Consider the following 12,999-nt stretch of genomic DNA (forward strand, 5'->3'; position numbering starts at 1 on the left):
CGGTGGCACTAGACGTGGGTTGTTGAGTGGTTTTGTATTTATTTCAACGGATAAAACGTTACACGATAGATTCATCGCTAATTGCGTCATCTCTTTCTATGTTCATTTTTATCACAAGCCGTTTAGGCTGCGCTTCTGCCTGTCGCCACCCGATTGATTAAATCTGCTGCGTCGCAAGTTGACTCGCGTAGCAGTATTTGAGGCAATATGTGTATTTCTAGTTTTTACATCGGGGCATAGTGACTTTTGCGGGGTTCAGAACAGAAAATGAATTCATATTTGTTGACGGGAGAAAATTTGTTTTCAGCAAAACGGTAAGGTATGGTCCGTCAACTGGTGAGTCATATTACTATCCCGAATGTACATACCTATTATCAGTTGTTTGACGAAAAAAAAATCAAATATTGTAAACATTGCGTTGTTTTGTAAATGTGGGATTACATATATGAAATAAAATCATACAACTTAGAGATTGTTTTCTATTTAACAAAATATTCTCCATTGCGGTAAGCAATATATTTTAGTCACTTTGTCATTTCTATCTTAAATATGTTTTGAATTATAAGCAATTTCAATTTCGGACAGATGGGCGATCCACAGACAGATGGAAGGATGAACAGCCGGACGGACAACTCCAAAACAATATCCCTCTGCTTTAAACATGTGATATTCAACCAATTAACGTTCATTAAAAAAATTCAAATTGGTAAGGCCTAAAAAAAAATCTTTGTTTCCGGTAACATGCTAAAAAAAAATTAGGGTAGGTAGGTCGGAAATTTTTTTTTTGAATATTTTTTTATTAAGGGAGACTTTTCGGAAATTATTTTTGTGTCAAAAAACGAATACAAATAAGGGGGTTATGCCTTTAGAGCATCAGTAAGTTGATTTCTAACATCACTGGCCATGTTTAAAGCATAAAAAGTGCAGTTTTGCAACTTTTTGTTAAAAAGTTGAAAAAAAAAATCTCCAAGGCCATAAAAACATTTAGGGTCGGGCCAAAAATTTAGGGTAGGTCGGGATACCGGAAACAAACATTTTTTTTACGCCTAATGAATGAAAAACAAGGAATAAATTGTTTGCTACCGGAATGTTTATCTTCTATAGTGAATTTAGCTTTTTTTTTCAAACAGATTTATCATTTTTGTCCAGAAGATGTCACTGAATATTGCTGAAACCACAGCTATTTCGAACAATGGACAGTTTTTGTCACATTAAGGTCACATAGGAATGTTTTCGTGAGCACAGTCATTAACCATAAAGATATTTCGCCAATAGATCAAGCTTTTTTTTCACAAAATTTATGATTATTTTTTTATTGTAGACAACAGCTGTGTCCATATAAAAAACTTCTGATTTGTTTAAAAATTCAGATAGAAAATACATGTTTCTCATACCTATAATGTTAAAGGTATTTTCATTTACGTCAAATATTTTCTTTGATAATGAATAAATGGAAAAATATGCATTTTGATAAAATCTGAAAAGTAGAACGTGTCAAACTTCACTGTTCCCACTGACAATCCACTTGATAATATTATTGACTATTCAAAGTATTCAGCTGTTTCCGAAAGGTTAACACTACAGTTAGAATCCTTTCGGTGTTTATCTAAACAAGATTGCTTTACAAATAATAGAAACGGATGTAAACAACCTCAATTGTAATTTTAAAAAAGTCCATACGGGAAAATTTAACCCATCGCATTGCACCTAATAATCTTCGCCAATATTTTAGGCCGTTTTTGTTATTTTACGCAGTATTTATATCCTGAAAACATCTTAAATACTTAAATAACCTATTTGTGAGGCTCTCTGAGGCACGTTGGATACCCAAATTACGTTCCCTGAGCTTTCCGCGCATGATGATACTAGCCGGTACACACTTGTTTATATAATCTAACTTTTATTTAGATTAATTCTGAATGCTCCATATTTATGTATAATTGAAATGTAAGGAACGTATCCCTGACTACGTGCTGGTGCCGTCCAAAAAGCGGCACGTTATCACCAAGCGGCATTATCGTAATTTTGGCGCCTTTCCTTAGGCAGTTCAAACAAACTCAACGTCATAATTGTCAATATTACGTATAAGGAGAATGTAAAAATAATTAAACATTATATTTTGAAACATTGAGCGCAACAAACATATCGCAAGTATATGGTGACTGATTTGGGCCATTTCGTAATTCAGTTCTATCGCAGCACAACGACAAACAGTCCCGCCGAAAATCAGTCAGCCGAATGTCGCTCCGCAGAACGTAACCCCTACGAACGTCGCACCGCCGAATGATGCCCCGTCAAACGTCGCCTCGCCGAATGTGGCTCCGCCGAACTTCGTCTTTTCACCTTTCTGAATGCCTTGATAGTATTTATTAAGTTGGACATAAAAGTTAGTAAGATATGATATTTGTAATATATTTATTAGTCCCTAATGTATGAAAAGCCATAGAGAACCCCCGCTTCTTCAATATAGAATGTATAGAAACAGCGGAAAGTATGGAAAACCGTAGAGGACCCCCGCTAATTCCATGTAGATTATATAGTAACAGCGGAAATTCGGGAATCCCGCACTTCTGCAACCTCACACATAGCTCCCGTATTTTCAATATACATACATAGTAAATGTGGAAAGTCGGAAAACCTGCCGATTTAGGGAAGCCCCGCTAATTCAATATAAATTATATAGTAACTGCGTTAAATCGGAAAATACCGACTTTCCGCAACCCCGCACATCGCCCTTGTGTTTTCAGTATACTTATATAGTAATTGCGGAACTTCATAGAACCCGCCGATTTTCATACAGTATGTGCGTTATTTCGGGAAATCCCGCATTTTCCTATGCAAGTCCTATAGCCCTCGCGTTTTCAATATAGTTAAAATAGTATATTACGGAACATCAGAAATACCGCCGATTCAATACCTTCCGCGCGTTCGAGTTTTTGAACAACGCAAATTAGCTCCTTCAATAAGGGAAATGAAAACGACAAATAATATATATGAATTTTAATGCCAAATATAATCACACGTGTATCAATTTAATTATCAATTATATAAATATATACTGAAAACCGCCATACGGCAGGTTAACTTTTAACAACATTAGCAATACATTATATCAACATCACGACAATTCAACACGGTTCATTTCTGAAACAGAGTTCATGACACTACACAACTCGTCATCTCTGCGCCTAACAGAGTTCATGTACACATCATTTTATCACTGTATATCACCATCATTAGCACATGAATAAACACCGTTCATCTCTGATACAGAGTTCATGATTGTATGAACACACACACATGCACATGTAATCCAAGAATGAATTTAATTAAAAACAAAATTGTATAAATATTTATGTAAACATAAGGTAATTAATCACTGTAAACGAAGGAAAAACATGACAATTATTTGGCTGTAAGTTAGCGGAGGGTGGGAGGGTTTTTCGAAAAAGAACGTGTGATCAGTTCGAAGACAAAAACAACAGTGAAGAAAAGGGTTAACTCTAAACAAAGGACTGGCCTCAAACTACGTCAGAAACCGCGGAGAAATACAGTCTAATGCGCCAAGAATAAACCAATCAAAAAGTACGTAACAAAATGTAATTCGGAACTATGACCAAAGAAGTTTAATAACTCAAAAATTATGGACTGGTTTATTCTAACTATTCTCAAGAAAGGTAATTACAGACAAGAGTAAGTAAACATGGGTAGCAAGAGTTATCACTCGCTAATTAAATATTTTAAAGCTAAACCTTAAAATAAACCGATTCTGATAACACAACGCGGAGCCTGCTAATTTATACAGCATTAAGCGGGTTTCCTATGACAACCCGCCAGTTAGGTTTCAACCAATATAAGTAATGTGCTGCGTTGCGGAAAAGTTTTTCATTGCGACAACGTTTCAACTCAGGGCCTTTATCAAGTCACATGCATTTGTCTTAGATTACATATTCTGCAATTCTTTTGGGTAACAAATATATAAGATAAGTTACATTATATGGAATAACGGAAATGACGTACGACCTTGTTGATTCATTTATTACGTGTAATAAAGCATTGATTCTACGTTATCATAACTTAAAAGGTGAGTTTAATGTGTGAAAGTTATATTAGCTATTTGCAAATTAAAGGCACTAGTTACAAATGAAGTTCTGTAAGCTTTATAAATGTTGCATAGTCGCAACGATAACAAAAAATATGTGACAACGTCTCACATACAGAGTTGCAGTCATTATTACCATTTGAAACGTTAGAAAATTCCTTTGTACATTTTCTCTTTTCCTTGAGACCATTACTTTGACACTTTCATAAATGACCGGGTGATGTCTGAGCAAAGTACAACAATTTAATCAGTATGACAAATGTATTTGTTAAAACCCTTAAACGAAACAAAACAATTAAAAATGCAGAATTTCATAAAAGTTTGGTTCTGCATGTTTCACAAATGATTTTACATCCAAATAGGGCTAAATCTTGTTCGAGCACTTTGTTTGCTGCAATAGGTTCAAGCAATTTCATACATAAACCTTTATGGTGTACAACTATTGCGTTACATGTACATTTTTGCAGCACCACGCGGCCCTTTGATGTTTTGAGATAAAAATTTGTTTTGATAAAAAGCTTGAAACTTTGAACGTAATGTGTGACTTAAACTGAATGCACCAACTTTAACTCAAACTCTATAAGACAAATCTCAATGATTCACATTATTTTATAAATTTCATAATCTCAAAAAATCTCAATCCTTTGAAAATAATCTTTTCATATTTAAGGCTGAAGACGGGTTTCCATCACGCCAAGATAATATTATAAAAATGTCGTTAAATTAAGCAAACGAAAAGCAAAAAGTCCAACAAACGGCACAATAAAGAGGTGACGGATATGCATATTGTTTTAAAAAAGAGATGAACTATTATATCTCTAAGTTTATTAGTGCAAATTTTCGTGCATAACATGACACATGACATTTTCGCCTTTAAAACACCAAAACGAAAATGTTTTGCTAAAATTTACGATGGACTGCTTTAAACTAAAGTGGTATAAATAAAGAGGAATCAGTGAAAACTACAAAAGAATATGAACTTTCTGGAGCGAAAATCATTTAAATAAGGTCGAAGGAAAAGAAATTTAAAAAAGAACTGATAGTGTACCTTCAGCAAGCAATCTTACATATACCAGCGATAATGAAAATGAAACATATCAACAAACTTCAGGTAAAATTGATGAGGCGACATCATTTTTGACACGTTTGATACGGGATGGAAAATATTCTACAACAAGAATTTAATTTAAAACGATTGCAAAACTATTTCTTAATTGAGGCTTACTGAAGAAAGTAAAGAATTATTTTGCACAGGCTAGGTTTATTGGAAGGACAATTTGCCAGATTCATGCATGGAATTTGCCCATCAGGGGTTTGTTGAAGGACGAAAAGCGACTGTAGGTTACTACAATTCATCGTCATCTGACATCGAATGTTCCTGTTCCGTCAGACAGAGTATTAAAAGATTTCTGCTCAAAGTTAATTGCATTTAGTAGTGATAAACTGGAACTAGGGATTCGTAAAGAAAACATAGAAATGTTGGCTGAGTTTGGTGATATTTTTTAACATCAAACATAATTGTGAACGACGCATCTTTCGTTGCTTTTCCATACATTTCATTGTTTTCTATTAGAATCCCTGATTCAAATTCAGCACTACCAAATGCATTCATCTGTGGGCAAAGCCAGGCTTGAATCTGACAAATTGTCCACCAAATAGTCTCTGACATGTCCAAAAGAATTTTAGTGTCTTTTAAATACCTCATTTCAGAATTCGTTTGGCAACAGTACAATTGTAAGGCATCTTTGAACAAATTGAAATATTTGATTTGAAATCCCTCCCTAGTTCGCGCAATATTTCTGCCGCATAACTGGGGCATATATCTCTATACAAATCTAATAACCTATAATTACTTGCTCACTTGTTGCTTATTTGCTTCCTGGGCTTCAAATGGATCTTTTACAGACTGTATTATAATTAAGATTCGCGCACGAAATAGTATAAGTCAACTCTGTGCTACGTATATGTTGCTTTCATCTTGACTAAGATATCTTAGGAAAACCCTTTAATGGAAAAACAAGATCAAAATAAACTGCTGCCCACTGATCAGAATCTAAATTTTCAATCATATTTAGACTTGAGGTTTGGCGGGGCGACGTTCGGCGGGGTGCCAATACTACTTTTGTCGCTGTGTCGCTGCAACAAAACGAAATGGCACAAATCAGTCACCGTACAATCATACAATCAGACAGTACTTATGTAATTTTAAAATTATCATTACTTAATCCTGATTTTCTAAATTACTAGTACAATTGCATTCTAGATCTAACTACGGGTAACGCTGAGGACGCCTATCTATTTAAAATTAAATATCAAAATACATAATGCTCTTACCCATGCTGCTAAACTATATCCTTCGCTTTTTCAGAATGGTGAACTGAATATCTCTTATCATGCTAATGTTATTCACTGTTGGGAATATTGAGTTTTGCAAACTCTTAACATGCCGAGAAACGAAACCTATATTAGAAATGATAAAGACTAAAACACAAGTTTTACAAGAAAATACTTTGACGCACACTTTTAAAGCAGACTCAGAATCCATCACCATGCAATCGTATGAAGAATTAATTATGACATAGATCTACCCTCCTATTTTATGTATATCATGCAGGTATTAAGTTCACCAAGTTCGTAAACGTACAATGCTTTTGCAAATAATGTTGACATAATATGACTGAAATATACCCGATTACTTCTGTAAGGTGTTGCTAGCACCGGTAAGTTTGTAGCAACCTTTCGTGTATGCATTAAATAGTTTACGTTACTTTACATTTTTATTGAACTTGCCATAATGACAGATGACAATGGAAATAAGTGCAGTTTCATACTGTGACATAATTTAGAAGAAATTATCACTAATGTCAATAAATGTTTAAAATTAAAAGCACATGATCGGAGATGTAGGTATATATGGCAAAAAGAAAGTAATATTTTTGATATTTTTGTGTCGCCCATCCAACTTCGGCATTGTTAAAAGTTATATCCCTGTTTAAATATTATAATTCTATTTGTTTAGGCTTAGGGTACAAATCAGTGCCTTGAAAAAATCAAGTTCTATTGTCATACTAGAAGTTTTCACGTCGAGATTGCAGTTAGATTTGACACTTGTCCTCCCTATCTAGTGGCAGACACTAATAACTAGGTAATTTGTCATATCTGTTTCATTCTTATTCTATTATGTTAAGAATGTGTCACATGGAACAGCTTCATATTTTTGTAAAACAGCGTTTTTGATTTTTAGCTCGACTTTTCGAAGAATAGGGGAGCTATCCTACTCGTCCCGGCGTCGGCGTGAACGTGAGTGTGAGCGTGAGCGGGAGCGTGAGCGTCACAAAAATGTTAAAGTTTGTGTACCACCCCAAATATTTTCAAAGTCCATTGAGATATTGCTTTCATATTTTGCATACTTGTTCACCATCACACAGTCTGTAAAAAGGAGGAGGCAACTCTATCAAGCGCTTTGACTGAATTATGGCCCCTTTTCGACTTAGAATTTGTTTATTGTAATGTTAAAGTTTGTGTACCAACCCAAATATTTTCAAAGTCCATTGAGATATTGCTTTCATGTTTTGCGTACTTGTTTACCGTCATGACCTCAGTCTGTATAAAGGAGGAGGCAACTCTATCAAGGATTTTGGCTGAATTATGGCCCCTTTTCGACTTAGAATATGCTAACTGTAATGCTAATGATTTACTCATAGCTTATATTATACTATCAAGCACTGAGAATAGTCAAGCACGCTGTCCACTGACAGCTCTTGTTCTTTATCCCTTGAAAAAAATATTAAGAAAAGAACGCATGAATGTAATTCCGAAGCGCAGGTTCCGCTAAGTGATTAGCAAAGCCTTATTGTTTGTTACACTCGCTTGGTAATAAATGTGCACCCGTTTTACGTCAAAAGCAAAACAGAAGTTTTGGATTTTGTTGGACTGCAAGTAAGAAAGAAATTATATTTGCAAATTATTATATAGAGGATAATTGTTGGTTTCGGTGTAATATCACGTTATAATTTCACCGAGTGGGCACCAAAAGTGATATTTTCACGAGTGGCGCAGCCACGAGTGAAAATAACAACTTTTGGTGTTCACGAGTGAAATTACCGTGATATTACATCGATACCAACAATTTTTCTGTTTATTTTATGTCTAAAACTCTACTTTTGTTGTGTTTATTTCAATAAAATGTCGAAATTTGCGGGAAATTTTATCAGGAAGCATCGCAAAGATGACGTCATTTTAACGACGTCATCGTCATATTGTTTCCGGCTTTCAGTACGCTCGGTAAACTTTTTGACGTTAATCCGGGTATCAGATTTGATAATTTTCACTGAGTGGCCAGTGAGTTTATCAGGATATAATTCACCGTTATATTTCGATAAACCACCGAAAAACATAAAATAAATTAAAATATAAGGCAAACAGTGATGGGAAATTATTAATAACAAACTCTTTTGAATTGATCCGTTCATTTAAAGTGCAATGATTGCGTAAGTATAAGTTAATTTATATGAAAGCAATTCTTAAACCTTTCATAACGCTGGAAAAGCTAAAAATCAGACCAAAATTGAAAAATATATGGTTGTTTGAAATTTAAGAAAATGGCTGAGCATGGAGGTAATTATTTTAGTGTGTTTATGACGTCATTTACACATTGCTTTTTTCCTTGTTTAGCAAATAACCTTTTAAATAGATTAATTTTAAACTTAAATTAAAATGTTTTGGTAACGTTTTTACATAAATAAGTGACACACAGTTCCAGTGTATGTCCTCCGCCATTTTGTTTAGTGTTGCCGTGGAAAAAGGCCGCCATATCATGAGATATTGCAATTTTCACACACACATATATATATATATATATATATATATATATATAATGTTGTGTTGGGTGACTAGTTTTCCACTTTTCTATATTATGGTTTATATTTATAGTTTGAAATTCGTTTTATGAACATCCATATAGCCAAAACACAAAATACATTACGTCACTGTGGGGAATCACATGATCAAAATAATCTCTAAACCAAAGTTATATTTCAAAGAACATGAATAAATTCCAACGTTCAAGTTTGCAATATTTCATTGAAAAGGGATTCCATTGGATGAATTCTAAAGTAAAGGCGATTCCACAAAATATTCAAACAACAAAATGTCTAATACTGGTGCTTTGTTTCTATTCAGCTTTTTTGAGTTCGCTATGATTTCATCCCGCGATATTGTCTTATCTGTCTCATGGGAGTAGCGACTATTGCGTCAACCGAAGCACTTGCCTCGGTCAATGTTTTTGCTTCATCTGCCTCTGTAATTCTTTTCTGTCTCAGATGCCTAATTTATTTTTTTGCCTAGCCATTAGTTTTGTCTCCGGATTTTGTTTTGCCTTAGCTGTATCTATACGGATTGGAAAGTATTTTCTGAATATTGTAAAAGCAGAAATTTTGGCGAGTAATTAATTTTCACTATATTCTCGAGGCCCTACATCTCGCAAAAAGTAATCCTCGCGCAAATATTCAGCATAAAATATCGGTATTACGCACACCTTACCTAACACATCTAATGGAAATGGCCATATTTACAAAAATCGGATATGTTCTGTATTTTTTTTCCCGTAAGAACTATAGGAGAGTGTAATTTTAAGACGAACACAACAAGCCACAACGGAACATAGAAACATATATATTATAATTTTCACGTTAGTCTAAAAGTCACCAAACACATAATGAACATATTATAGAACATATTATACACAACTAATATATATTTTAAATTGAAGTCGGTTTTTTTTGAGACAATTCTGCAATTACAGTTCTATTATCAGGTCATACGTGTTTACACGTTTTCAAACCAAAATTTCTCCACTTACAATATGTCTTTTTGATTATGTCTGTCTGTCTGTCTATCTATCTATCTATCTATCTATCTAATCTAATCTAATCTAATCTAATCTATCTATCTATCTATCTATCTATCTATCTATCCTGCCTCAGACCTCTCACGAGTATTATGGGCAGGGTGCGTGTCGGTGATTAGTACAGAATAAAAACTGAAAGACAGTTCTTTCAGCAATAGTAAGAATGTGAAAGTGACGAATGTTGTTAAAATGTTAAAAAGGATAGAGTAAAAGGATACAAAACAATTGCAGTTTACTTAGTAAATGAGCTGGGCCACTGCCTGCTTGAAGGACCCGAGGTCAGGCAGGGTTGCAATATTTAGTGGTAACCCATTCCATAAGACTGTAATGTGTGTGTGTGTGTGTGTGTGTGTGTGTGTGTGTGGATGGGGGTGGGGGAGGAATATTTCAAGTAATCTGAATTGACATGGACTTGACGAAGACATGGATGCATGTGCCTAGTAAACCTGGTAGGGGCCTGTAAGTAATTGGGGAGGGAGATAGCTACAAGACCATGGTATATATTATAGAACCTGACGAGTTTAGAGTCTAGACGTCTGTTCTCAAGCATGCGCCAATCAGGGTTATTTTGCATTTTTTTACGCTGGAGTAACGGGAATAATCATTCTACGTTTGATTAAACCTAGTTTTCTGTTTGCATTAGATGTGATTCCGGAGATATGTGTGTTTCATCTAAGATCGTGACTAATGTCGACTCCAAGGTATTTGGCATCTGTAACTAAGGACAATGTTTGGCCATGAAGTTTATAGTGGAATTCAATGGGTTTCCTGTTGCGTGTGATATGGAGGACCCGACATTTACTAGGATTAAATTCCATGTCCCATAAAGATTTCCATTTCGCTAACTAAAGGAGATCATTTGATAGTCCTCGACAATCAGAGTGGGAAGTTACCGCGAGATACATAGCTGTGTCATCTGCGAACAGGTGCACCTGGGACGTGACCATGTCAAGGAGGACATTAATATAGAGTAGGAAGAGGAGGGGCCCCAGAACAGATTCCTGTGGGACACCGGTCGTGACGGGGACTTGATCAGATGCAATGCCCTTGGGATCTGCCTATAAGGAATGACTGTATCCTAGACACGATTTGGTCACACACACCGTGTTCTGGGAGCTTGTATAGTAGTTTTAAGTAATTGACCTTGCCATAAGCTTTACTAAAATCAAGCAGGATAATATCTGTCTGTTTACCTATTTAAAGATTTTTTGCCAGATTGTCTACTAACGCAATGAGCTGGGTCTCGCAGGACCGTCTTTCATGAAACCCGTATTGCAGTTCATAGAGTATATTATGTTTTAAGCGTGTGGATAGGCTAGATGCTATGACGTGCTCCAGGAGTTTATATAGAACACATGTTAATGATATGGGCCTATAGTTTGCTGAATCACTAGTATCACCTTTCTCATAGAGAGGGGCGACGTTTGCCTTCGTCCACTCAGAAGGGAGTTGACCAGAGTTTAGGGACTTTTGGAATAGCAGCAATACTATATCAAGGATCTCATGGAAGAGTTCCTTAAGGACAATGAGCTTAATCTTATCTGGGCAGGTAAACAGGTAAAATATTTAAGTTTGAACACATGTTTCATTCGTAATATTTGCAGTATGTCTACAGAAAACAAACATTGAAATTTATGCCTCGGAACATAAATTACATCCACAGCTGTGATTTTACAATAATTATATTTGTTAAAGGTATAAAACTGTCAAGGTTTACATGTAATCAAAACCAAGAGTGTTATTTACAGCAATCGGCCGTTAAGGTACCAGTATCATAGATCAGTGCTGGGGCGGGTCCGGGTTTTTTTTGCAGTGGGGGATCCAGATTTGGGTGTACGTGCAGTGTGCGGGGCCTCCCCCGGGTTTTGTTTTGTTTCTCGGGGTCAACGGACAGCAAATTTCGAGTGTTTTCGAGTAAATCTGAATCCCACAAAAAATGTAATCATCACTTCGAAAATAACAACTCTTATTTTACAAATTTTCCCATGAAAGTGGAGGTACGGATGAACAAGCATGAAAAAAAATCAATATTGGCATTGACAAAGTTTAAGGCCCCCGACTGAAGGGTTATTACAAATATAATATAAATCATGTATTGCCATTATTGATGTGGGTGTTTGTCGTTTGATCTTAAATGTTACCACTTTTAGAACCTTTTTATTTATTTTGTTTATTTATTTTATTTTAGATATAAGGCCTGTGGTGTACCGTTCTAAGTTATGTTTGGATTTTTGGTGCCGTAGCACGTTACACCCCGCTGGATTCGCAGTGCAGTTCAACATTTATAAACACCTGTCTTTAGGTAACCCTTCCCCCACGCTTTCTACTTATGGGATGATGATCTGTACATACTCGAACATTGACTCCTCCGTGCTCCAATGAGAATCAGTCTGAGTGATATGCCAGCTTTCGGGAAGGGTGGCACACTCAGTTACTCTGCTGATTGCTGAGAAACATTTTCACCTCCACTCCTCATTGAAAACTGCTACAAATCATTGCGCATATTATTTAGATTGCATCTATTTTGGGCTCCTACTTACAAGGACAGACAGATAGACGGAGACAGATAGACAGACAAAATTTATTGCAATTTATTTAGGCTTAAAAGCCCATCGTGACATAAATATTACATAATAGACATACAGCAAACATTGGTGGATATCACTATATAATAGGTACTGATACAAAATTGTATAACATGAAGACAAGCGACATAGAAGACCAAATTACAATCAAAAACACACACACAAATAAACAAACAAAAACGGAGAAAGTCATCTTTTGACGTTAACAAGAGTTATACTTCTTGCAATAGATCTATACAAATAAAAAAGAGAAGCATAATTAATGCTTAAATATGTAGCTTAAAAACAAAGGAACAAACCAAATCGATATCTGGGCCGTCTAACAATATATTTAAATAACAACATGTATAGAACAATCAGTTCAGTTACAGCCTTGTCGAAACTAAGAGCAAGACCTGAAGAAC

The 12,999-nt window shown here is 35.3% G+C and overlaps 2 protein-coding genes across 3 annotated transcripts in view; one reads left to right on the forward strand and one right to left on the reverse strand.

The window, feature by feature from the left end:
• The window catches only part of LOC123548634 (interferon-induced protein 44-like), a 39,374-nt gene extending 32,868 nt beyond the window's left edge, over positions 1-6,506 (reverse strand). The window contains exon 1 of one of the 2 annotated variants that reach the window (XM_053546305.1): positions 6,437-6,506. In XM_053546305.1, coding sequence (XP_053402280.1) covers positions 6,437-6,440 — 4 coding nt within the window. In that variant the 5' untranslated portion in view covers positions 6,441-6,506. The remainder of the gene's footprint in view (positions 1-6,436) is intronic. The other variant, XM_053546304.1, reaches the window with a different exon arrangement.
• Positions 6,507-7,977: 1,471 nt separating this feature from the next.
• Positions 7,978-12,999, forward strand: part of LOC123550053 (uncharacterized) — a 69,513-nt gene continuing 64,491 nt past the window's right edge. Inside the window, exon 1 of the mRNA XM_053546306.1 lies at positions 7,978-8,041. The gene's annotated coding sequence lies outside the window, so the exon portion shown is untranslated. The remainder of the gene's footprint in view (positions 8,042-12,999) is intronic.

The sequence above is a fragment of the Mercenaria mercenaria genome, chromosome 6 (genome assembly GCF_021730395.1).
Source record: "Mercenaria mercenaria strain notata chromosome 6, MADL_Memer_1, whole genome shotgun sequence".
In the NCBI taxonomy this organism is placed as follows: domain Eukaryota; kingdom Metazoa; phylum Mollusca; class Bivalvia; order Venerida; family Veneridae; genus Mercenaria; species Mercenaria mercenaria.